The following is a 25,952-nucleotide window of genomic DNA, read 5'->3' as shown; positions in this document are numbered from 1 at the left end:
GCTAAAGAGATTGTTACCTTGTTAAATTGTTATTACCTAAGGCACAAAGCAGCCTTCTGGCTCTGCCAACTGGCCTGAGTCATGAGCAGTTGGGATGAAAAGCTAGTGTTCTGAAAACATCCTCAATATGTGGAAAATTTCCTTGAAATGTGTGTTCTCATGCCAGGTGATGGTGGGGCTGCAGGCACTTTGTGCACAGCCGCTCACTTCAAATGAGTTGCAGTGGCTTTGCATTTGAGAGCTCTGTATGGAGCCTGTCCCTGTCAGTGATAGACTGGGACATGTTGGGGCTTTGGGATAGCAAGGGAGGGCTTGGGTACTGTACCGATCCCACTGGTGGCATCCCTGCATGGCTGCTTGGGTTGCTGTGTTGACTGCAGGGGAGCGTGTTAGTTCAGGGTGGGCTGGGGGGCATTTCCAGGTCTTCAAGATCAAGATACATAGAAAGCTCAGAGAAGATTCTGCAAATGGAAAACTGCTATCTACAGATGCCTGGCAGCTAGCAGATGGTATTGTGTCAAAGTTGGGTGCTGAAAGTTGTCTTTGGGGTAAGGGACTCAGCCTTGGCACAGAATGAACTGTCTATGTGAGCATGCAACACTTGCACCGTTGGTGCTATCTGTTGGATGTGTTCTCAAAGCGCCTACATGCACCTTGGCTTATAGGTTCCCTTTTCCTTCAGGCTACATGTCTGATTTCTTCTTTCTTTGTGGCCTGCCCTGAGCACATGGCTGTTAGCTTGTGCTCATCTGTTGTGTGCGGTCTTTCTATGTATCTGTGTGTGTGTACACATGTGCCTGTACTTTTCTACTGGAGTGTTTCTAGCAGTGCTACAGAACATACATTTTACTTTCTGATCTGTAATTGTAGGAAAAGTGCCATGGAGACAGAACTATTCTTCTTCTCGTTTTCTCTTGTTCTTTATGCTGTTTCCCCGTGGAGTTTGTTGCCTTGTTTGCAGACAGAACAAAAGAAAGCAGAGAGGCTTTCTACCACTGTGCAGAAGGTGATGAGGAGCAGAGAGAAGCAGATTCAAGTACTCAGTAGGAGCAAGAGCATTACAGGCCAAACTTTACTCTACGTGCATCTCTGTCTTACAGAAAGCATAGTGCCAGGCAAGGTAATGACTCGTGCTGAGGCATGAGGGCATGGCCAGCAGGACCCCTGGGCATCTGCTGCAGCTTGGGAATTGCAATGTGTTTTTCCTTGTCAGGCAGTTTTTCCTTGTTTTCAGGTATTTTTCCTTGTTTTCCCCAGGCAGATAGCTCATCCTGCATCCCCCGGCTCCCCTGTGGCAGTTGGTCTCCACCTGGTCCTCTCTCCACTCACCTCTGTTCTGGCAGTGCCTGCTGGCGTGAGGGGCGGCCAGTCCATCCTCCTGTGAGGCTCCCTTGGCACTTGCCTGGGTAGCGCGGGTGGGTGAGCCTTCCCTGCTGTTCCCACATGTGCTGCGTGGAGCTGCAGGTTGCTGCTGGTGTGGCACCAATGCAGGAGGAAGGCACTGTTTGATCTCTCCCGCTTTCCTGTCCCCTGGCTAGCCAGGTAGTTTAATAAAATACTTTGCCACGTAGGCAGCCGCTCACAGCTTCAAAGTGGTGCACAAACATTAATGCAAGCATCCTGCCATGCCCCGCCAGGATGTGACACTAGCCCGTCAGCAGGAGACGGCAGTAAGTCACCTCACATTTCAAGTGTGCTACTCAGAGTACAGTCGCAAGAAACCAGCACTTGTACTTCACCTCTGTTACATTAGAGAGCAACCGGTCCTGACAGCATGACCAGCATTTGATCCTCAGCTCCTTGAAGCTGGCATGAACACTTTCAACTCTTTGCAGTTCAGTGGATCCCTGTAACTTCCTGATCCTCCTCTGCTAGAGGCGGGAGCAAAAACGTGGCTGTGTTTCTGCAGGGGCTGCTGTCTGCTGGACTCTGCTCTGTTGGCTCTGCCATGTGAAGAGAGGAGGGCCACCACCTTCTGTCATGATGAGGGGCACTCTCCCCTTGAGGCAAGAAAGAACAAGGATCACCAGAGACAGCTGAGCAAAAATCAGCTCTGTCAGCATTTCCAGGTCCTGCTGACACCAGGCTGCCAATAACGAGGTTTTGGAAGTATTTTTAGCCAAATGGGACAGGACATGCCCTTGGCTCTTTGATTCCATCCCCAAGTGAACACAAAGAGGGCTCTGTGGCTCCTGCTGCAGTGGCTGGCCCGAAGCAGCTGCTGGAGGCAGGCTACAGCCTGGCACTTCCCGGCCCCCCACCAGTTCACTTGTCCCATGAAGATGTGGCTGCTCGGTGCGAGAACAAATCCCTCCCAGGTGAGCCAGGTTGGATCCTGAAGTGCCCTGTTATGAAGATGTGAGGGCTGAAGTAGTGTCCAACTCCCCTGTGGTGGGAACCATCCCAGGGACACTGCTTGCTCCCCCCTCTCTGGGGGGGCTGTGTCCCGGCTGCCCGCGGATGTGGCACCCGCTGCAGCCGCTTGCCTGGGCAGGAGGACTGCTGGGGCACCCAGAGGGCCCCAGCTTGTGGCTGCTTGGAGAGGGCCGCGCTCCCTCCGGCAGTGATGCTGTGAAGCAGGAAGCTGTGCTGAAGCTCAGCACGGCACAGGCTGCCCCCTTCCTCTGGGGAACATGGAAACCCACAACGGGGCAGGCAGAAAATGCCTTTCTCAAGAATGGTGCTTTTTATTTTGTTCCATCCTTATTTGTTGCCTAACAAAAGCTGGATCCGCTCTTTCTAGAAAGCATTTAGTTTCCAGTTGGCATTTTGGCTTTGGCTGTGTATTTCCTGCGTGTAGTGTGATGTTTCTCAGCTGAGCCATTGTATTAGGTAAAACAGTGATAGACTGTCTGCATACGTGAGGCTGTTTACATGGAAGCCTTTTGTTTTTCTCTCTGCAGTGAAAGTCTGTGCTCTGATTGTGTGCATTCCAGGCTTTATCAGCACTGGGAAGACGTTGCTTGGGATTTAAGGTTCTCAGAGATATTCTTGTTTGGCTTTCACCAAATCCAGAGGCACGTGTTGGACATAGGCATTTTATAGACTCCAACAGCACAGCAAGAACTACAACCTGCTTTAACACAAAAGGGAGAGGAGGAAAAAACAAACATAACAAAAAGCTTTTCACACAGTGCTTGAAAAGCTCCCTATTAACAAAACACATGGCATAAAATGTGCTCCTTGTTGCATTCAGGGGGAGAATTGAAATAAACTGCTTGAGAAATGCATTCGTGAGAACGATGAGCACCAAAAAAGCTGTCTAAATTAAACAGTCACTTGTAACATCCAGACCAACAGGCAGTGCCAGCAGGAAGAGAGGAAAATGGATTACAAGGTCCGCATCCCAATCAGAGCTGGGGACTGCAGTTCCAGATATGGAACAGCAGCAGGCTTTAGGAGGAATAAACATATATCCTACTTCTGCGTACCCGGAGGACCAGGGACTAATTGGTGCCACTTCCCAGGTTTCACTTCGGTGGAACAAGTGAAGATGAAGCTGGATTACTAGTGGTGGAGAGGCTTGTGATGGTCAGCAGAACATTGGTTGGTAAAGATCAGATTGCACAAAATGATGTAAAATGAGCATAATTGTTACCTTCTCATTGGAAGCCCTGGTCTCCACAGGGTTGGCTGTAACCTCTTGGAAGGGGAGGTCTATGGTCATGTAGAGTGCTGTGGAGCAGGTTTTCTGATTTCTGAGTTGGCTATGGAGTGGCTTTGTAGGGAGTAGACTGACATCCTTGCACCCCTGAGTTCCCACGTCCAATGCCAGCATAGTGCTCCATAGTCTCCACAACACTTTGTGCAGATGGAATGCAGGCAGCTAGTGCCAGGTATTTTCAGGCTCAGTGATGTCTCCCTTCACTAACTGGGTTTTCCTGTTAAGCTTTTTTCTTTTTTTTTTTTTTTTTTTTTTTTTTCCTTTTGAAGACATCTTTGTTTATGCAGTAATGATATGAGTGTGAACAAAACAGGCATGGGATTAACCAACATGCAAGGAAGCATATGGAGGTGAAGTACCATCCTGACCTCTGACAGTAGGAAAAAGCAGAACAGAAGAGGATGTGATGGAGGTCAAGAGATGCAGTAGAACAATGGAAGCAGTTATGCAAACATGAGTTATGCTATTGGAAGGATATTGGGTCTTGTCATCCCAGTTTCTGTTCCTTCTTCTAGCAGAATGTTGTACTGATCTGTACCAGTCAGAGCAGCCAGACCTCTCCTTTTTGTTTGCAGTGGGAGAATGCGGAGTGGATGAGAGGCTGTAGTACATGCCAAGACAGAGGAAGCCAGCCACACAGGTGCAGGACGTGATAGTTTGTGCATGTGCACCAATGAGATTTAGATAGTGATTTTTGAATGTTTTCCCTTAACTACAAGTAAGTGCTGTTGTACTTTCTCATCCCCATCTGTCTGAAAAGGAGGGAGCTAAGGAATGCAATCTGGTGCTGTATAACAGTAGGCATTCTGTAGGCATAAAGCCATTTGTATTCTGTTTAGGTGCCTCCATCAGGTAGCGATGCTCAGCTGTGTGGATGATAGGTGCCTCTGGGAGGCAATCCACGTGCAGCTGGCTCCCTCCTGGCCAGCGTGGGAAGGCACAGGGGCTGCCAACAGCTCTGTGCAGGGCAGCTGCCCCGTGCCCAGGGCTGGTGCTTGGGCTGTGTGCCATGCAGGAGGTGGGCCTGCAGAGCACGGCTGGGCTGTGCGAGGCACAGAGACTTGGGACAGCCACCGTGCAGCACACCCGCACCATCCTGAGCGTGTGCCAGCCCGTCCTGCTCTGCTTGTCTGGCGTGCCCTCAGCACTGTCCTGTCTGTCAGCTTTTCAGCGTGCTTTGTCTCTGCGTTTATCTTCCTTCTGTTGTTGGACATGTGACTGAAGGTTTTAATTTATTCACAGCCCTCCTTTTGGTAATTTATCCTTTGTACTCTTTGCTGTCTTGTGTTATTTAATTCTGTAAAGCACTCTGGGATGCAGTCTGTATGAAAGATGCTGCACACAATAACATTATGCTGAATTGTTTGTGATTTGTAGGCCTTCTGGACTTCTAATTCTGATCGCAGTGGTGGTGGTTATTTGTGTTACGGCTGCACTCAAGGGCCTCGGTTGGATTGGGCTTCCCTTTCAGTCCCTGCCTTCAAGGAGCGCACATCCTAATTGCACCTGATTTAATGATAGCCTGCTTTATTCTGTGTGCAGTGGTTGGAAACGCAGGACATGCCACCAGGACTGGCTGTGTAGGCTCATGGTGTTACGGCTAAAGCATGAGGTGAAGCCTAGCTGTTTGCCTTCTCACGGGCTGTGACAGAGGCAGGAACAGTGCTCCCGAGGCACGGGCACAGGGAGCTGCTGTGGAGGCATGGCAAGGGGCTTCAGGGGGTTGTGCTGGAGCAACCCCAGGAAAGGAGAATGAGCAGCCTGCAGCAGGGCTCTGCTGGGTTGGAGCCCTTCAGGCTGCCCTGGTAAAAACAGGCATGCCCAGAGAGGGCAGGCTGAGGGGCTGTGGGGGATGACGTGCTGCGCTGGTTGCAGGGGCACTGGCTGTTGCCCACCCCTCTGCTGCCAGGGTTCTTGCGCTGGTTGCAGGGGTTTGGTCTGCGCCTGGAGGGGACCTTGCCACTTGTACCTGCTGTTGCTGCTGTGCTCTCGTCTGGGTCCTGTGGGAGGGGGTAGTGTGTGAGAGAGGCTCACTTTTAGTTAACGTCTTTCCTCAAGCTTCTGAGCCTACAGCTCAGCAGCTTTCCAAAGTCATGGCTGGAGTTACAGCCCATGATTTCTGTACTGCTCTATCCTGAACACGAGGTTCCCATCAGAGCAGGTTTTACCCCTTGTCCACGGTCTGCATTTGGTTCTACTTTGTACACCAAAAGCCACACTTTAATTTTATGAGAGCACTCTGGGCTGTCAGTCTGGCAGAGACACGGCCTTCGTGTAGCCAGCTGCAGCAGAGGAGCAGTGAGAGCGGTGACAGTGCCTGCTGCATTAGACCCCATACCCCCAGGGCTGACTATGAGGTTGGCCTTGGCACATCCAGTTGTTCATGGTTTTCCCTCTTGCCTGGTCTCAGGTATGCTATCGACCGCAGCACAGACACAGAGAGGATCTTTGACATCGACGCCAACACAGGTGCCATTGTGACAGGAAAGGTCCTGGACCGGGAGACAGCAGGGTGGCACAACATCACTGTCCTCGCGATGGAAGCAGGTGAGATGGAGGAGCGCCGTGCGGAGCAGACAGTCTGCATTGGACTGTATCAGGGGCAGAGGGAGAAATACAGGCATTTTCACTGCAAAGGTGACCAAGGTGCAACAGTTAATTAACGCTGAAATTAAATAAATAAATAAACGCAGCATTACTTAGTCTGACATCTCCCTAGACAACCTAAAAATACTCTTCCTGACTCAGTCATTAATAAGGGATCGTGGTCGAATAGTGTCTTTGATGAACACTAATCAAATTTGTGTTAGCTATGCACCAGCTCTGGCAGTCATCCCTGTGCAGCTTGTTCCCTGCATTCACAGCTGGTGAGCAGCTCAGGGGGCTCTTGGAGATGTGTGTTCATGTCACCAAATCCTCCTGGTCAGCTGCATGCTGCAGGTGGATGCCCCCTCAGCTGGAGCCCTGCAAAATGGAGACTGCCATCACTCACTGATGCTGGGGGCTCAAGGTGGTGGCAGGCTGTACCTGCACGACAGGTATGTGGCTCTGGATGCCTCCCGTGCCCTTCCTTCTTGGCCCCAAGACCTTCATTTTCACCCCCCACAGGGGGCTAGAAAGCTGCAAACTGGGAAGAGCCCCCAGAGGTTTTCTGAACCTGCCTCTGATGCTCCCCTCCTGCATGCTCTACTCTACCCAGTGAGAGGTGCTTTTAGTTGGTGAAATAAATACTCAGTGTGGTGACAGGCAGGGCGGGGAGCACCCACCTCGTGAGACAAAGGCAGGGGGATGCTGGTGAAGGGGCTGAGGGTGGCAGCAGCAGAGCTGCCTGCTGGGTTTGGCACTGCCAGGTTGCTTGAGCCCCAGCCAGAGCACTCAGCCTCACCCCGTGGCCTCCCAGACAAGCGCCATGGCAGAGGATGAGAGGAAGCTCTCTTGTCCTCTTCTGAAATGAGCTCCTTTCTGGCCTTCCCGTGTGACAGTCATCTCCTTTCCCCATGGCTGTGCTACCCCAGGGTCTGTATTTGCAGTAACTGCCAAATCTGAGCACACTCAGCTGAAAGAGCCTGGAGGGAGCAGCTCATGGGCTGTGCAGGGTTTGTTGGTTGATCTTTCCTGTGTGACACTGGGGTGGCAGAGCCTGGCTTGGACATTTCCAGCAGAAGTTCTGTTTGTCTTCTTTACTCCAGTAAAGAACAGACCTGGGTCCTGCTGCTCAAAAGAGCTTTGAATAAACTCCTCTTGAGGAATGAAAAGAAGATAATAGCAGCAAAGGGAAGGCTTTGATTACCTGCAGATGCTGCACTGTGGGTAGGAAGAGGTTGAGACTGCCCTGGCTATCCTGCTGCCCTCTGTAATGTTTGCACAGTGTGAACATTGGCTCACAGGCTGTGCAGGTTCCCCCACATGATGGTGAATATTGCCCAGGGGCCCCAGAGATTGCTCATCTTCACTGAGTTCTTCCTTTTTCTGAGTCTTAAGATGGAGATGGGCTTCAATCCCAGGCACCGTGCCGGGAAGCAGGAAAGTACTGCCATGTTCTTCAGTTTTCTTCATTTCTTATGCACAAGTCACCTGCTCTGTCTGGGACCTGCTGTGCTCTGCCACCCCATGCCAGCTGATACCGGGGAGCTGCTTTGGCTGCAAAGCACCTTCCCGTTCCTGTGGATATTTGCCAAGACCTGCCTGTTAGACTCTGTGCATGAGCTTTCCTAGGCTTTGCTTGGAGAGACCCCACGGGGTTCTTAGCTCGTTTTTGAATAGGAAGATGCTATTCAGATTGAAGAAACTGCCTCAGGGGCCTGAATGGGGACCCAGAGGCTGGTTTCTGCTGGATCATTCTGGCTTCAGGAAGGCCAACGCTGCATTGGCAGGGATCTGCACACGCAGGGCTGGGGCACTGTTGTGCCCATGCTGCCCTAGGGAAGGAGGGGCAGTGCCCTTGGCCAGACCCCAGCTGCCCCAGGCTGGGACCTCTCTGGCTCTGTTGCCCCGCGCTGATGCGTTGTGCCTGCTGGCTGGGTGAGCCCCACGCGCCCAGCCGTGGTGCCCCGCTGCGCACATCCTGCCTGCTGGCTGCGGGGCAGCCCCGGGGCTCTGCAGGGGAGGCTCTGCCAACGCTGGCCAGGGAGGAGGGCTTGTGGTGCTGCCGCACAGCTCAGCATCCAGAGGAAATGTGAGGTGACAAGAATCAGAAGGAAAATATTTATACGCAGCATCTAAGATTTCAGAGCAAGTCAGTAAATGCTGCGGATACCCTCCGGCAGGAGAGCCTGTCAGGCTGCATTGCTTCAAAAGCTGGGGAGACTCTTCAGTGCTCTGACTTCTCCCATCAGCGGGCTCTGACTCATCTGTTTTAACTGCCCAGACATTCCTCCCAGTGACATTATCCTTAACGTTTTGTAATCATGAAATATTAATGACTGATATTGAATTTAGAGTACAATTTATGTCTGAATCCTCTGGCAGAAAGGGCAGTTGTAAAGGTAAGGCCTTCAAAGTGACAGAGGGGCTTGGGAGTGGGGCCGAGCAGCAGCTGTCATGCTGTGCTTGGCGTGGCACTGGACTGGCAGCAGTGGTGTGAGTGCAGGGTGGCTGGGAGCCTCTGTGCTGCTGTCGGTGTGCCTGGTGCCTTCATCTTACGGGGCTCGCAGGGCTGCCCAGTCCTGCACTCACCAAAGTGCAGGTTGTCTGTCGCTGAGACTGCCTGCAGCCACAGGATAGTGTCAACTCCATCGGAGGCAAGTAGTAAAATATCCTTCCTCCTTCCCCAGTCAGATGCAAGCCTTGCAGAAACAATGGAGTGAGCCTCCCAGGTGTGTCACCACCCTGGCTCTGGGTCTGCTCAGGGCTGGTGGGAAGCTGTTCCTGTGCGATTCCGGTGGCGTGCCCTGGATCACACCTCCCTGTCCACCGCCAGCACTGCCCTGTGAATGGTTTTAATGAGCTGCAGCTGATGGAGAGCGTGCCAGCTGACAGCATATGTTCCTGCAGGCAGGCTGGCTGTTCAGCTCCGTGCAAGCGCTGTCCCCACACCTCAGAAAGCCTGTCCTAGGACTAGGTGCTCCAGGGACTGTGTTTAGGGGTGCATGACCCACCTGCAGAAAACTCAAGAGACTGCATTTGCATCTGAAGAGCAGTAAGAAAAGCAGCAGAAGGCTCCTAGCACGCCTGTGTCTGTGGCTGGGCTGTGCCCTGCTGGGGAGCAGGGGGAGGGCAGGGCCCCTCCCAGAACAGGCGCTCCCCAGCAGGAGCTGCCTGTGCCAGGCAGCTGATGAGCAGAGTATTTGGCCTTGCAACAGTGCAGCCAGCAGGAAACATGGGGACTGTTCAGTAAATCTGGACTGGGACCAGGCCAAGCTTTTCCAGACATAAATCTTCATCTCACTCACAAGCTGTTTACCTTCCTTGGGCTAATATTAGTGATTCTCTTCCTGTTTTCCTCTTTGCTCATGTAAAATGATGAGGCCTTGACTGCTGTGTCCACTGCTGGTAATTGAGATGATAAATCTTCCTGCTGGAGACCGGCTTTAATCAGAGCATTGTGTTTGGATGCGATTTAATGACTCTCATGCTGCTGAGTCCGGGCAGGACTCAGGAGAGGTGAGAGCCATTTATATGTTACTTGGCTGATCTGCTGCTTCCCCTTTGCTTCCCTGCAGCTTGGAGCCACATTTTCAGCTCCAGCCTCTGATGTGGCCACCCACGTCCGATGAGTTGTACCCCTGGCATGCCCTTGTTGTGTCTTTGCCATCGATGCTCTGCTTTTCAATCAGCAGCTGTGCTGACATCCACAAAACCACCCTGTGCCATTGTGCGGGTGCTGGAAAGCAGAGTGGCCCATCCCAGTCTGCTAATCTGCATTTTGTTCTGCCAATTTGCTGAGATAGTGAGGATTAAAATTCCACCCCTGGCTCTTACGGCTTCCCTACTAATGTAAAAATTCTGATTTCAGTATTGTACCAATTTGGTCTTGATGCAGAAGAGGGTGGATTGTGTGCTATGCCTAATGCCATGGCGGTGAGTTGTGTTTCTTGGGAGTGTTGCAGCCACAAACGGCAAGACCCAGTCTGCTGGGCTTTCCTCAAACAGTGCTTTAAGGCCCCAGGAAGCTGCAGAGCACCTTTCTGTGTGCAGTGTGGCTACACAGCTGAGTGTGCAGGTAGCAGTGCAAATGGTACAGCTGCTTCAGCAGTGCTTAGAGTTGGTGGTTCACAGCAGAGGTTTGGTTGTAAAAATGCAAAGTACTTTAGTGTGACCTTGTGTGAAGATCTAGAGAGGCAAGCACTGGATCCCAGCACAGCTTAAACAAGGCCTTCCTCCTTCCTGCTGTGGAGGGGATGTCTAAGCATCTCCACAGCCCCTACTCATCACAGCCAGCTGCAGCTGCAAAGCTTCCAGCGTTTACTGAGAGAGTTGCCTGGAGCTGCTCGGTGTCCCTCTGTCAGCTGGCTGTCCAGGAGCTTCTGCACAGGGCAAATCCTTGGTGCTTTGCATCTCAATGTTTTAAAGCCAGAAATAGTATCCTCTTCAGGTTACTTTCAAGGTTAATTGTATTAAAAATAATAATAGTTGGGGTTGTAGCTGAGGACTCATCAAGGATGTGAGTCTCAGCCTCAGCATGGCTGTGCAGTGGGAACATCTTGGTGAGACCCAGCCCGGGGAGCCTGTCCATGCACAGTGCTCCCCACCAGCACCACCTCTGTGTGGACTCAGGACCCTACATGCTGCAGCTTGTGGCAGCAAGGAGAGTGGAGATGCTGTGGTGTAGGAGGGCTGCAGCAGACCTCAGTCCCTGGGCTCCAGCGTGTCTGCAGGTACTTCAGCCCATGTTGGCAAAGGCAGCTGCCAGTCATCAACCTGGAGCTCCCATTCTGCACTGCTGTTTCCAGCATCTCCCCCTTGTTCTGTGTTTTCCATGACTCCTTCCTCAGTCTTTTCAGATTAATAGTATTCCAACTCCTGGAGGAAATGCAGAAAAACGGCATGTTTAATTTTAATTTAGGAAACCGTTTAGGTAGCAGCCTAGTTTCCTCGCTGCTGTCAATCAGGTTTTCTCAAGGCTGACATCAATTAGTTTAAAAATATTGAATGTAATTTTGCCTGACACAACATATTGCAGCCACTGCAAAATATAATTTATTTTAGAAGAAGAAATAATTAAACTAATTTGCATGTCAGTCAGCTAAGCTGGAATACCAAGGAGAGACGCTGCAATGGAAAATGACTTTTTTCCTCCCCGGTCGCACTCAGCCTGGCACAGCCTCCACAGCCAGCTGCTGCTTCCCAGAGCCCTTCAACAGCCCTGGCTGATGCCAGCGGCAGCGCCTGCCCCATCAGCTGCTCTGCCTGGCAGTGGTAGATGAGAGCACGTGGAGGGGTGGGAGCGCTTCTGCGCATGCGGGATGCTTCACAGGGAGGAAGCACATGTCAGAGCTTTTGGACTTGCAGATGTGACGTTTGCAGTACTGCTGGGTGCAATGTGCTTTTCATCACAGATGTACGATCTTAATCACAATTCTGACCATTGTAAATTCAGTTTATGCTTCACAAGTTACAGAAAACAGATTTCATAGATGTTTTGGAGATATTTTTATCCACTGTATCTAAATGTTTTTCATACATTCAGGTACTGACTCAAACTTACATTCAGTTACTGACTCAAAGGAAGAAGGACGTTTATAAAGAAAGCAGTTGAGGAGCTTTCACGTAGGTCATGATTGCAACTGAAATAAAAGGAGCGGACGTATGCATCGCAGGAAAGATTGCTGATGATGCCGTAGTCACACTTCTAAACTTGATGTTCTTGGAGAAGTCAAATTTTAATGCTGTCATACAGCCAGGACTGTGTGAACCTCAGGCTTCAACAATGGTGGAAGGGGCTGAAAGAGACCTTTTTGATGACGGGGCATGTTCAGAAGGGATGACTGCTTTGGGCTATGCTCAGGGAGCGGGCTGTGAGCTCTGTCTCTGTCAGAGGACTGGCCCTGGTCCAGCACCCACTGTGAAGTGCTGCCTACTGCTGTGTGGGGCTGGGGAGGAGACAGACTTAGGGCTCTGTCTGATTCTCAGAACAGCCTTGCACTGATTGCATCCCTCTTGGTGAGGCTGAAACAGCATCTGGAAGGGGAGCTGCTGTGCTCAATCTCATCCCTGTGTCTCAGTGCCCAGCCAGGACCTGGCCCCACATGCCCTGTGCCAAAGGGACTCAGGGGCATTCAGCGACCCTAGAATCAGTTCCTGCACTGGGGGCGCCACAGTTGGGAAGAGGAAGGGGGGCCTCAGCCTGCCTCCTCCTGCCATCCTCCTCCTTTCTGCCTTCTTTCCTCTTTTTCTTGGCAGTGCCAGGTTGCTTCAGCACCAAGGGGCAAGGAAGGTTTCCCATCTTCCAGTAGGGTGAGCAAGCTGTGGAGGGGGTGATAAGATGTTGTCACCCTGCATCTTGCAGGAATTGAACCCTTTTTCCTCCTGCTCCTCTGCAGTCCCGGTGGGCACTGGCCACTGCCCTCTATTGCCCCCAGACTGTCCACTCCCTTCTAACCCTGCTGCCTCCCGTTGCCTTTCTTCCTGAAAGCAATTGCAGTTTATTTCACTGCACCAACACACTTTTTAAAATAACACATCGTTCCAGGCTTTTAGTCACGACTTCTGCCTCCCTCCCCCGAAGCAACCATCTAATCACCAGAGCAGCTGGTCTGGGTGAGAGGGAGTGATAACGCGAGAACAGGGTGAAGGCAGCTCTGGGAGGGGGAACACGTTCCTGGCTAATTATGGAGCAGCACTAGATCTCCTCTCCCCTGGGTCCTCCCCCACCTAATACACTGGGGACAGCATTAATTTTATAGACAAACAGACAGCAGAGCTCCTGTCCAAGTGGGGAGAGAGGCATCAGGTCTGTTGGAGTTACCACCTCTGGGGAAAACAAAGGAGATGGAGGCACATTTCATTTCTGGAAACACATGAGGAGCTCCAGAAAATATTAGGCCCTCCAGAGTGATTTGCAATGTTACAGAAGGCTCAGCACACCTATAGGGCATAAACCGTGGGGTGGAGCGGCACTGCAGCAAGCGGAGCTGTGAGCGCAGCTCCCTGCCCTGTGTGCCCCAGAGCAGCAGCATCAACAGGACTGGCCCCTGCCCCGGGGGCTTGCTCTGGGCTGCTCAGCTTCTCCATGGGCAGAAGGGGCTAACAGTGGTTCCTTGGGAGTCCTGGACACGAAGCCCAGCAACTGGGCTTATTGACTGGGAAGTGCAGGTGGTGAAGTTGAACAATGCTCTGCAGGATCAGCCAGCCCGCAGAGGCAGTCACCGAACCCTCTGTGCTGGCAGCAGCTGCAGAGGCCACCATGGCCTCTGGACACGCAAAACCACGGAGGGCCTGCTCCCTGCTATCAGCAGATGGCACTTCCCTCTGAAGCTTTGCTTCTCTTTTGTTTCAGATAATCATTCACAGGTGTCAAGGGCCTCTCTGCGCATCCGCATCCTGGACGTGAATGACAACCCACCTGAACTTGCCACCCCTTATGAAGCTGCTGTGTGTGAGGATGCCAAGCCAGGCCAGGTATCGGGCACCCCCCAGGTTTCCTTCAGCAACAGCGGTGGTCCCATGGTACCAGCAGTGCTCTGGACCGGCGCCAGCCTGCCCAGCCTTCACCTCTGCCAGAACATCTCCCTGTGCTGCTGCTGCCATGCTGGGAACCACTTTCCTGGTGTCCTGTCACTAAGCTGGCCCGCAGGGGCAGAGGCTTGTCCCTGGCTGCGGCAGGAGCTGATGGTGCTCCGCTGGTTTGGACCCTGTGAGCCGGGCCCCAGGGAGGGACTGCAGTGGTGGTTCCAACTCTCATCTCCTCTCTCTCCCCACAGCTGATCCAGACTATTAGTGTTGTGGATCGCGATGAGCCTCAGGGTGGCCATCGGTTCTACTTCACGCTGCCACCTGAAGCCACCAACAGCCACCATTTTTCTCTGCTGGATATTAAGGGTAAGTGCCTGCTGGGCTGGCTGTGCGGGGGGGATGGGGCTGTGCAGTACAGTGACTCTTAGCCCTGCGCCTTCACCTGTCCAGGGGTCACCGTCTGGCTGTGCTGATGGAACTCAGGAGCTTTTGTGCACCCTCTCGGCTCCTTGCCCACCTGTAGCTGTGGGACTGGCCAGCTGACTTTGGATTTCCTCAAGAAGGTTCCACCAGCTTTCTCCTCTGCTGCAAGCAGCTCTGCTGCTCCTAGCACACTGTCTGGATAGCCTGCGATATTTCCAGGGCTCTTGGTCCCTTCCTTGATGTGCAATCTCTAACTTGCCTGCTTGCAAGGAGATGATGTGGATTTACAGGTGGACAAGCTCCGTTTTAAGCATTGTGATTTATCCTTCTCCAGTGCGTGGCCTGGAGTGTGGGGTGTCAGTGGGCTGCTGTGCAGGCAGGCAGCCCCTTGCCCCCGGACGGGAGCAGCCCATGGGTTCTGGAGGCAGCAGGGCTGAGCAGTAGCCAGCCCTTGGCTGATGAGGCTAGTTGAGATATAACCAGCAGAGCCAGATTCCTGTTAGGTGGGCTAAGGGTGAAGCTCCACCAGGTTTCCCAAGGCTTGCCCTGCCCCTTGGGCCTGTCTGAGAGCCCTGGGTGCAGCAGGGCTCTGCAAACTTCTGGGCTGAGCTGGCTCTGCAGTAGTCTCCCCAGCCTGCAGCTGTAACCGCCGAGCTGCTCTGCGGGGCTGGTAGGCTGGGCACTGGCTATTTGTGCAGCTTTGAGGGGCACGAGGTCAGGCTGTGTTTGTATGATGACTGTCCGGAAAAGTAGTTATCAAGCTGCTTCCTATTTTTAACTGGTCTCTGATGAATTTAGGTGCTGACTGCAATGGTAAAAGCAGCAGAGACTGTTGCAGTTATTAGAATGGTTTTTAGCCAGATGTGCATGTATTTGTCAAAGGGGCCAGCCCAGATGGAAGCCAGCGGACTACATTACAGTACCTTGAAACGCTTTCTCCTTGTTCACTATTGATCAGCATTGTTAGGGTAGTTCAAACTGAACTTGCAGGAGGAAAAAAAAAAAAAAAAAAAGGAAAAAAAAAATGGAAATGTAATTGTAGAAGTACTGACATCACTTTGTGCCCTAAAAAGGGCAGCTGTCCCTGATCCAAGCCCCTGTGATCTCTGCCCCTCCCCCCCCCCCCAATGGGGCAGCTGTTCACAAGACCTTTGTTTCTTATGTACGTAAGCTTTAATCCTCTGCAAGATTTTGCCCCCACACCCAGCGATTAACTTCTTTTGCTGTTTCTGAAGGACCTCAGGAAAACATGTGAGAGAGCACTCTCAGTTACACCCTGGTTGCCCGTCCCTGCCCACACCCTGCCAAAAGCTGGGGCTGCAGTGCCTCAGAGCAGGCTCTCCGCTGCAGCAGGGCAGGGACCTGCAGTGATTGCTGCTCCTGCCCAGGACAGGGGCCTGGCCGAGGGGCTGGAGTTCAGCAGGGCCACTCAGAAGCACTGGGGTTGCCCCTGCTCCTGCAGGAGGGTCTCATTGGGAGGGGGCAGGACGCAGGCTCTCACTCGCTGTCTCCTCCAGAGCTGCTGCTCTCTTGAGTAGGGTGAGGCGCGCTCATCGCATGGGGTAATCCTCTGTGCTAAATGATCCCACAAACCTTGCATGTGGTGCAACACTGCATAAAATGAGTAAAAGCTGGCATCACCTCCCGCCTTCTGCTCTTGGTAAAACAAATGCTGTTGCTGCAGGGTTATTCCCAGGGTGTTTGGAGACCCTCCCAATTGCCAAGCAATGCTCTCTTCCACAGCGAGAGGCGGTGGCTGCCTGTGCAGATGGAGACGCTCCTCGCTTTGGCTGTGTGCTTACTTTAGTGTCATCTCCCTTCCTTTGATTTCTCCCCGCCTCAACTTTTCCAGTCCACTGAGTGTCCTGATAGTGCTCACCTTTGCCCCTTGCCCACTTTGATTCCGTTGCTGCATCTTCCTTTGTTCCCCCCCCGCTTTCCTCCCTCTCATGCGTTCACCCCTCTTCTACTCATCTCTCCTCCTTCATGTAAATATCAGTGGTGACAAACTGCTACCACCAGCCCATCTGTTTCTTTGTACAAATTTGTAGCCAGTTTTGAAACGTGATTTATAAATATTGCTTTTGCAGCCAAGGAGTGACACTGATGGATGTCAGCACAGATGGATTCACTGAGCTCTTGCTTAAATCCTTCTTCTCTTTTTTGCTTTGCACCTACTTCCCGCAGCTTCTGCAAGGCAGCAGAAAGCCATCTCAGGAGTGTAACTTGTCCCCAGGGACCAGCATCCTCTTGGGACTGCTCTCATTACAGTCCATCAGGCAGGGCATGAGCCCGGGCAGAGGCGCCCTCCCGCTCCAGGCTCCAGGCACCGCGCTGGCCCACGGTGCAGAGGGGCTCCCTCGAGAGGGCCACGGTGCTGCAGGCTGTGCTGCCGGCTCAGGCAGGCACCTCACTAACAACCCTCGCAGGAGACTGGGAAAGCAGGAGAGAGATGGTGGATGGTGCACGGCCCTATTGCGAGTGTGGGGCCAGGGCCAGCCAGGGCAGGATAGGACACTGTTCATTGTCCAGGCTCTCCTGGGGCTCCTTGTGGGCAGCACGGATGAAGCCTCTGAGGACTTTGGGAAAGCCTGGGGTGATGGGGCAGCATGTCTTGCGGATGAAGAGCTCGTACAGCACCTGCTAGCAAATAGGTGTATGGCAGCAGTCACAGAGCATGTCTGCTGCAGTCTGATGTTGCCACAGTTCAGCCACGATACTGCTGCTGACCTGCACCATGCTGGGTCCGGCCCCACTGCAGCCAAAGCTGCCCAGAGTGGGGCTGGCCCTTCAAATGTGCCTGCAGTTAACACCTGCAGCCCTGCTCATCAGCTCCCAGCAGCACGCAGAGCTGCCTTGGCTGCCAAGAGCTGCCTTGGCACCAGGTCAGAGATAGAGGAGCAAAAGGTCACCCTGCAGGATGCTTTGCATTAGCTGAATTATAGCTGAAGTAGTTTGCAGGAGTCAGGCTTTTAGAAACGGTGCTATTTCCTACTGGCATTTTTCTTGGTCTGTCCCAGGGAGTGCTCAAGCACTTGCTAATTCATCAGACATGAAATAAAAAGTCATTTGTGATAACAGTGGACTCAATCCAGAAGGAAGATGCCCAGCTAATGAAGTGCCCAAAGGAGAAGATAGCACTGGAAAAGCTGACCTCACCCACGGCCAACTGGTGCCTTTCCAAAGGCATTCACTATCCTGTGACTCCTAACTTGCCTTTTGCTGGGTCTTTCTGGCCTGAAAAAATTGATTAGAGAAGGATCAAAGGCAATTAAAGCCTGAAATCATGTTCTCCAAGAAATGCTAATTGTGTTGGAAGGGATGGTAGAAAGCATCTAAGCCCAACGACCTGGAAGGGGTGGTAGATAATATGGAGCGCCACATGGAGCTACTGACTCCAGAGCTCAAGGGCTAGGCAAACAGATGTCTGAACTCTCTGCAGGTCTCATTAAGAGCATGTAATGGGTGATAGAAGATCTGAAAAGTGTTTCAATCTAAAGCAAAATGTTAGGATTTGAGGATTGCCTCGGGATAGACAAAGCCTCCTCCAGCCCTGCAGGGATTCTGCTCCCAGCACGAGTAACACAGATGCTGATCTGATGCGGGGTGAAAAAGGGCACCAAATCTGTCGGGACTGAGCCAAAGGCAAGTGAGCAGCAGTGGTGCCAAGGCCTGGCACCCAAAGAACTTGGGAGAAGAAACACGCAAAAGGGAAAAAATGGATTCTTCTCATAGAGCTGCAATTGCCTGGGGCTGAAGGAAGGAGATCTTTGAGGAGGCCTTCAGGTCAGCAGTGTGGCTGCAGGCAGGGCAGCAGCCGTCTGCACTTGGAGCTGGCGGGTGCTGGGGCTGCGAAGCAGAGGCAGAGAAGGGGAAGGTGGGTGCTCAGTAGGGCCTGGGAGAGGGCAGAGGTGTTGGAATCCAGGCTGGAGGTAGGTTGCTGTCTTCTGCTCTCTTGGTGCTGATCAAGACTGAGTTACGAGAAGTATTTATGAGCTCTCTTTCTGAAACTGCCAAGAGCATCTTTAGAGAGGGAGTCTGAGAGAATTGTTTTACTATTCCTAGTGATGTTATGCATCCAACAGAGATATTGTATTCCTAAACTTTGCTCTCTCAGCGGTATTGACTGGTCCCTGCACACTTGGCACACATTGGTTTCTGCCTTCGGTGAATCACTCCTCAAGCAGATAGAGGTGCTGCTGCACGAGGTGGTATGATGTGGTACAGGATAAAACCACTGCGTGTTCGTGGAGAGGCTGGCATGGGAAATCTGCCAAGGAATACAAGATGTCAGCTTGTGTAGCAAGATGGCGAGGATAGCAACTGGTTTGGCTTGGGGCCTCAGAGCAAACCTAGCACAGCCTTTGGAGCGGCGTGACCATGTCACAAAGTACAACCTCACTGGATCAGGCAGCAGAACTCGGGTGTGGAGGAGGTCCAAACTCATTTGTGCAGGAAAGTTGTGAATTGAGTTCTGCTGAAATTTCAGTACCACCTTATGGGAAGCACTGCTCCCCAGCCTCATGACCCCAGAATTGGATTTAGCAGAAAGCTGCTATGTAGGAAGAGATGAGAGAGGCTGCAGGGCCAGGGCCTGTCTGGCTTCACTCTGCAACCACTCAGGCTTTGCTGGTGCAAACAAAAGGATGCCAAGACACATGTCCTGGCAGCAACTGTCTCAGGTCAGCTGCATGTGAAGACACAGCAGTACCAAGAGAAAATACATTGTTATGTAACAGGTTGTTTTGGATATGTTTTCCAGGATATGTTTTTCCCCGATCTAGGCAAAATTTACCTCACTTCTACAGTCAAATAGACTGCATCGCAGGGCAGCTGCGCTGCCTTTCTGGAGTGTCTTGTTCTTCGGTCTGTGACTGGAAGGGAAATGCAAGAATCTTGTAAGTAACGGGTGCAAACTCCCAACAGGGACAGCAGGTCCCAGGGCACCAGGGAGAGAGGGGCACGGCAGGTTGGCAGCAGCCAGAAAGGAGGCTGAAGTTGGCTTTGAGCCTGGGGGCCACCGCTGGGGCCTGAGGTGGGGGTCTGGCTGTCCAGCCTTGGTAAGCTCTGCCTTTGGTGCGAACGTGAAATTTCTTCCTCCTGTCCTAGCAGTGGCTGGGGCTGCTCCCTTGGACCTGTGTGGGTGGGTGGGAGACCAAACGGGGATCTGGCCGCAGTCTTGGGCTGGTTACTTGGCTCTTGATGGCACCAGCGAAACCAACTTTTGCGGGTTGAGGACCGGATCCTTGCTTACTTGGTCTGTCCTGCCTTTGTGTCTCTACTGGATCCAGATGCCCAAGGCTTGTTTAGCTGGGCTAGACAGGAGTTTAGTCCCAGCTTCTTGCTGTGATAGCATCGTTAATGTTATTTATATCTCCCAGCTATGCTGCAGCAAGCTGAGGGAGTGGCACCAAGTGAGATCTTGTTACCTTTGTGCAAATGATTAGCATAACAATTCATTTTCCCCTAATTTATCCTTGGTAGGTAACAGGAAGCCTCTCTCCTGCTCTCCCTGGCAGCTCTGCCAGGTCACCTCTGTGCTGGGGCCTCGTGTGCAGCTCCCAGAGTTGTGGCCCTGGTGGCAATGTCCTGCAGCCCGGGTGGCTGCCCAGGTGGGGGCTGAGGTCCCAGTCTTGTGTGCAGGGAACCCAGGCAGCACATAGGGCATAGGCAGCCTCTGCTCCCCTTGTAGGTAATCCTCTCCACAGGCTGGTGATGCTGCAGCACTTGGATCCTGCGTGATTTAGGAAGCATGGGCCAATGCTGGGTACTGCAGCCTTGCAGGCACAGTGCTGACACTGCATGCGTTATTGCCTTATTGCTGTCTCCTGGTCCATGCGCTGAGGTTGTTGCCTGCCTGAAGTGTGCTGTTGCGAGCAGGGATGAATGAGGTTACCTAGGAAATTCTCTTGAAGGATAAAAGGTACTGCATCCAAAGGAAGAGTTTTTCTAGTGAAATCTTCAGCGCAGTTCTGTGTGCAGGGAGATTTGGTTTTGAATACTGGCCTTGTGGCATTCAGTGCAGCCCTGAACGTTGGCTGCTGTGGTCTTCTGTCTGGTGTTCACACCATTCCTGAGTCAGAAGGTGAGCTCTTCAAGGCAGACCCTGCGCTCTCACATGAGCTCACAGAGAGATGATGTCTTCCTATCTCCTTTATGCTAAAATCCCAACTCTCCCTAGCAAAGGGGCAAAAGGCTCTGCTCTCTGCAGCAACACAGCCGTATTCTGGAACATGGAAAACCCTGGAGGACTGAGTACAGAGGCTTAGGGATGGGAGCAGCACTGTGGCAGCTGAGCCCTCCACGCTCTGCTCTGCCCCAGCTCAGCATGGTGCCGCTGCGACCTGCCCACATCCTGCCCCCCGGTGCCTCTGCCCCGGCCGGGTGGGCACCCTCTGTGTGCTTGGCTCCCATCCTGCCCCTGCTGTGCCCCGGTGCTCCCGTGCAGCACCCGATCCATACGGCAATTTCCGTGGTGGCAGGCGGCCCAAGAGCCAAGATTAAAATAGATGTCTTTTCCAATCGAATTGCTGATTGATACAGAAAGGGGCCAGTCCAGCATAAATCAGGAGCAGTGAGGAGAGAGTCTGTAGATAGCAGCACCTTGCTGTGTCCAGGCCAATCTATGCTTTATTAGATAAAGACTGCAGCCAGTCGGCAGCAACTTCTGACATCTGGCCACAATTGTTCAGATGCTATTCAGTCCTTTTCCTTCCACCCTGCTCTGCTGCTGACTGGCAGCAAGCGGCACGCATGAGCAGGGTCCAGAGCTGATTTTCAGTCCCTTTTCTTAGCCTCCATCCTCCAGGTTATGTGCAGCTGCTGCTCAAGCTCATCTCTGACCCTGGGGCACTGGCAGGTCCCATGAAGTGGCTGTGTTAGTGGTACTGAAACTTGAGCCAGCTAAGCCCTTGAAGCAGCAGGATTTGAGCAAACAAGGACAGCCAGCTGAGCTGGCAGGCTTGAAGAAGCTCTGCCTGCTTTTTTGGAAGTTTTACAAAGGACCCTGGGGGTGTTGGGCTCTGATTGAGGCAGGACTCTTTACCCATGGCTCTCAGGTTTGGGGGCAACAGCCACTCCTGCAGGCTCAGTGCCCTCTGCAGAGCTCCATCCACTCCAGACTGAGGGGGCCAGGTTGGGTCAGGATGGGTCTCCAAGTCAGTGACCAACTCTTACCCTGATTCCTGTTCTGTGCTACTCTCAGAGCATTTTCGGAGAGGTTCTTCCCCTCTGTTCTTTCCCACTTTTGCTCCTGTGTCAGGTTTGCTAAGCCCCAGCAGTGCTGGCGGTGAGATTGGCTGCCCTCTGCCAGCACAGGGCACTTGCTGGAGCCGAGCCAGACACTCCTGGGCACCAGGGCTGTCAGGGGACCATGGCGTGGGGAGCCAGAGCTGGCTCTGCTCCTGTCGGGGGACAGCAGGAGGCCAGGGCGTGCCATTCCCTGCTTGGCTGAGCTGTTGGTGGCTGGAGCTGGCATCCGTACAACTGATGAGCGTGTGGTGGCAGCCCACCAGCATCCTGAGGGTTTGTCCCATGTACAGAGGAGCTCACACTGGTCCTGCTGCTCTGTGATGGGAGTGACTTTGCTGTCGTTTGCTTCTTTCCTGCAGACAATACGGCTGCGGTGCACACACAGAGAGTGGGCTTCAATCGCCAAGAGCAAGATGTGTACTTGCTGCCCATTTTGGTGGTGGACAGCGGCCCCCCACCCCTCAGCAGCACGGGAACCCTGACCATCCGCATCTGTGGCTGTGACAGCAACGGGGCCATCCAGTCCTGCAATAGCACGGCCTACGCCATGTCAGCTACGCTGAGCCCAGGCGCCCTCATCGCACTGCTGGTGTGTGTCCTCATCCTCATCGGTGAGTGCCGCCCGGCTCCCGCTGCCCTCAGCCACCCTGCCTGCAACCCTGCACTGACCTGGCCCCTTTGCCCCCTGACTCCTTGTTGCTGGCTCACCACAGAGTGGAGTGCAGGGGGCCAGGGCAGTTGTGGGGGCTCCAGCTTTTTCCCTGCTCCTCACGTGGTGCTCTGGGTGCAGCCAAAGCACAGCTGCCCTTGCCATGGGTGGGTGGGTGCCAAGAGCCATGTGCAGGCTGCCAAGCTGTGCTGGCAGCAGGCATCTGGCTGCAAAAGGGGCATGTGTGTGTCCCAGCACAGAGGCCAAGGGTGGTGGGCACAGGGCGTGCAGTCACAGAATGGCAGGGTCAGAGCTGGAGCAGGCAGGCAGGATAGAGGTGAGGTGCATGCAAGCCAGAGCATTGCTCAGGACAGGATCTGTGCCCCCAGCATGTGGGGCTCAGCTAGTGCTATCAGCACTAGTATGAGCACTAGCGCTGGAGCGAAAGGACACGGCATGAAGGAGCAGAGAAAGCGGGGACTTGTTTGCACATGGGAAGGGAATGGGGCTTGTGGAGAGGGGGGGGAGGTGTGCTGCAGTGTCCTCGGGTTTAGCACTGTGCAGTTGGACACTGCTGCTGAAAGCCCTTCAGCATCAGTGCTGGTTTGCAGCTGGCTCCTGAGGGCTGTCAGGCTTCCTGTGGATGTCAGTGCCTTGCTCAGTTAGGTCTCCTCTCCTTGGAATGTCTCTGCTCCCCATCTCCTGCTGTGTATCCATTTAGAAAACCCTTTCCCATAGGGTGTACTTTACACTGGTTTCATTTTCAAACGCAGCACAAACAAATTTCTGCCTAATTGCCCAAATGAATAAAGTGCACATCGGTGCTCTAAAGGTGATGGGATGAATGGATGATGATCCAGGACACATCTGTGGCTCGTTGCTCAGGCTCTGTGCCATCTGCTCCACAATCACCCTCTCAACATTTGGCTGCTGCTGTGGTTCACGCACCCCCTTTCCTATTCATCTTCAGCAGAAGCAATCCGTTTGTCTGTCCAGCCGTGCGTTCAGCCATCTGTCCCACCTGTCTCAGTGGGTGTGCTGCATGGAAAAGGAAGCTCCTGTTCTGCTCTGGAGCCCAGGCCAGACTCTCTCCCTGCCAGTGCCGCAGCACGGCTGCTACTTAATGAGCTTGGCTGCTGGGAGCTGGTGGCAGCTGGGTCTGGGCTGCCGGGGCGCCCTGTGCCACAGGGGCCTCACTGTTGTGCCCAGGCACTGTATGAAACCATTGCATGTGCTCTGACTGTTTCTTCCTTCTCCAGTGCTGGTCCTTCTGATCCTCACGCTGAAGCGACACCACAAGAGCCACCTGACATCCGAGGATGACGAGGACATGAGGGACAATGTCATCAAGTACAATGACGAAGGAGGTGGTGAGCAGGACACGGAGGCCTACGACATGTCTGCCCTGCGCAGCCTCTATGACTTCAGTGAGATCAAAGGTGGTGACGGGGGCGGGGGGCTGGGAGAGGGGGGCCCAAGCGGAAACCCAGCCTCCGAGCGCCATGCCCTCCCGCAGTGGGTGCAGAGCCCGGACCTGGACTTCTCCGTGTTCAGAGACTACATCTGCAGGAAGGTGGAGCAGGCGGATGAGGACCTCTCTGTGCCACCCTACGACTCGTTCCAGACCTATGCTTTCGAGGGCTCGGACTCCCCCGTGCTCTCCCTGAGCTCAATCAACACCTGGTCCAGCAGCTCGGAGCAGGACTTCTCGTACCTGGGGGCCTGGGGGCCACGTTTCCGGCAGCTGGCAGCGCTCTACGCGGGGCGCCGTGGCGAGGAGGAGAGCGAGGAGTCCTAGCCATGCCAGCCAAAGCCCGCGAGGCTCCGGGCGCTTCCAGGGCCAGGGCTCTGGCCATGGCAGGGTCCAAGCACGGGGGGCTGTGGGTGCTGGTGGTGGCTGCTGGGGGGGCTGTGCCGCGGGGGTGGGCCTGAGCTGGGTGCTTCCCGCAGCCACCTCCTGGTCCAGGCTGTGTTGCACCCACACGGCCAGGCTGGCGTGCCCGTGTGAGCCGCTGGGGCCATCGTAATCTCCTTAATGCTGATCTCTGTTAAAGCACTGCGCATTAATTTAAGAAAGAGAAAAATCTAATTCAAGAGAGATTGGAGGGGTTTCTCTCCCACAAATTATCATTTAAATAGATCTGTTCAGTGAGTCCAGTTCAGGGTAGGAAGAGCAAACCGGGAGCCTTTTGTTGTCTAAATTGTTTTTGTCACTTGAGTCAGAGCATTTGAAGTGCTTTGATTTCTTTAAGAACTTTCCTTGCAGAGGGAAATAAGCTTTTAACTTCTGTTCTGCTTTTTCTGCTTACATTTGCTCACTTTTTGGAGTCCTCCTTCCTTCTGCACATGGGCTCCCAGGCAGTACCTGCACACTGCCACACTGGGGATGCTCACGCCGGCTGCAGCTCCGTGGTCACACCCTGAACAGAGCGACTGCTGCCCAGGAGTTCACTTCAAAACACATTTCTCTGCTAAGCTGCAGCTGCAGTGCGTCTCAGCTCTTAGACCTTTCCTGTAGTTAAAAGGCTGATGACTCAAAGGGGCTTCCTCTTGCACACCCTGGGCACTGGGCACTGTCTGTGGCATCCTGGTGTGCTCCAAGGCCCCGGTGATGGACAGAGTCCTCCTGCCTGCTGCTGAGGTGTGGTGGCATGGCTGGAGCTGGTTGCTGCAGGCTGAGCAGCAGCTCTGTGACACCTCAGTGCGCCCAGGTGCCCCTGCCCTGGCACCCTGCAAGAAACCTGCAAAACACCCGTGGGTGGCACAGCTTCCTTTGCATGAGACCTCTGGTTTTAACAGGTATGTCAGAAGGCGGCAGGTGGGATTTGCCTTTGTTCCATGGGCTTCCTCCTTACTAAAGGAAAGTGCTTCTCGGCCCTGCTGGTATTGCAGCTCCTTATCTGTTCCTGTTTAAAACAATCAGTGATGTATTTGATAGGTAACTGATAAGGTTTCCCAAGGCCAGACACATCCTGGGCTTTTCACTGGGTTTGTCCTTTTAGTTTAGCCACAGACGGTGTTTGCTATCCTTAGAGAAGGCTTAAATGTAAATGTACATGCGTGTTCATTTTATGCTCTTTTGCTTCCCGGCTGCTGGTGTTGGCCCTTTAGCCACAGGGTGAGTCCTGATGGTGGAGAGAGGCAGGATGCATCTTTGCCATGGCTCCTGCCCCTGGCTGCTCCTCCCCGCTGCCACCATGCTTGGCTTTCTGCCGGGACCAGGAGCTGCTTGTGTCTCAGGGTCTCTCTGGTCCCTGCCAAAGAGGCTACAGGCACCCACGCCCTGGCGTGCCACTGGTTCACTGTGATGATGCTGGAGAGGCAGCAGGGCCAATGGGAGGTGATGCCCTGGATCCCAGAGCAGGAGAAAAGAAAGCCCTCTCTTTCCTCAGGAATGTGTATGTGTTTTCCCTCTGGGCTGAAGTGTTGGAGTCCCTCTGGAGTTGGCCTTTCCTCTAGCAAAAGTGTTGTGCAATAGTAGGGCTCTGTCCATAGGAGATGGGGTCTGACAGGGTACGTGTTTAGCCACCCTCCCACTGGTTTCTCCCTCCCCAACCAGCCAGTCCTCCCCACTGCGCATGCACGCACGCTTGCGTTTTAATTTCCATCCCCCATGTAAATACGGGAGGAGCGCGGTGCTCAGCGAGCTGGCCGCTCCATGGGCACTGCCCTGCGCTCCCTGCCCTCCCGCACCCACAGGAGGAGCTGGCAGCTGCCACAGTCTTCTCTATCCAAACAAAATTAGGAGGTTGATTTCCTCACCCTTGTTATTTTTTTCAAGGTCTTTCAAGGACCTGGAAATAAATGATTTCCTTGTCATCTAGCCTGAGTCTTATTTGCCTTGTCTTGTTT

General features: G+C 53.3%; 1 protein-coding gene across 1 annotated transcript in view; it reads left to right on the top strand.

The window, feature by feature from the left end:
• CDH22 (cadherin 22) overlaps positions 1-23,898 on the top strand; it is a gene marked incomplete at both ends in the record, with an annotated part of 47,824 nt that extends 23,926 nt beyond the window's left edge. The window contains 5 exons of the mRNA XM_084296674.1: positions 6,075-6,211; positions 13,602-13,723; positions 14,026-14,143; positions 21,811-22,062; positions 23,360-23,898. Of these exons, the coding sequence (XP_084152800.1) occupies positions 6,075-6,211; positions 13,602-13,723; positions 14,026-14,143; positions 21,811-22,062; positions 23,360-23,898 (1,168 nt within the window). The remainder of the gene's footprint in view (positions 1-6,074; positions 6,212-13,601; positions 13,724-14,025; positions 14,144-21,810; positions 22,063-23,359) is intronic.
• Positions 23,899-25,952: the final 2,054 nt, after the last annotated feature.

This window comes from Netta rufina (assembly GCF_964035555.1).
Source record: "Netta rufina genome assembly, chromosome: 16".
Taxonomy (NCBI): Eukaryota; Metazoa; Chordata; class Aves; order Anseriformes; family Anatidae; genus Netta; species Netta rufina.
This window is presented reverse-complemented; position numbering and strand designations above follow the sequence as displayed.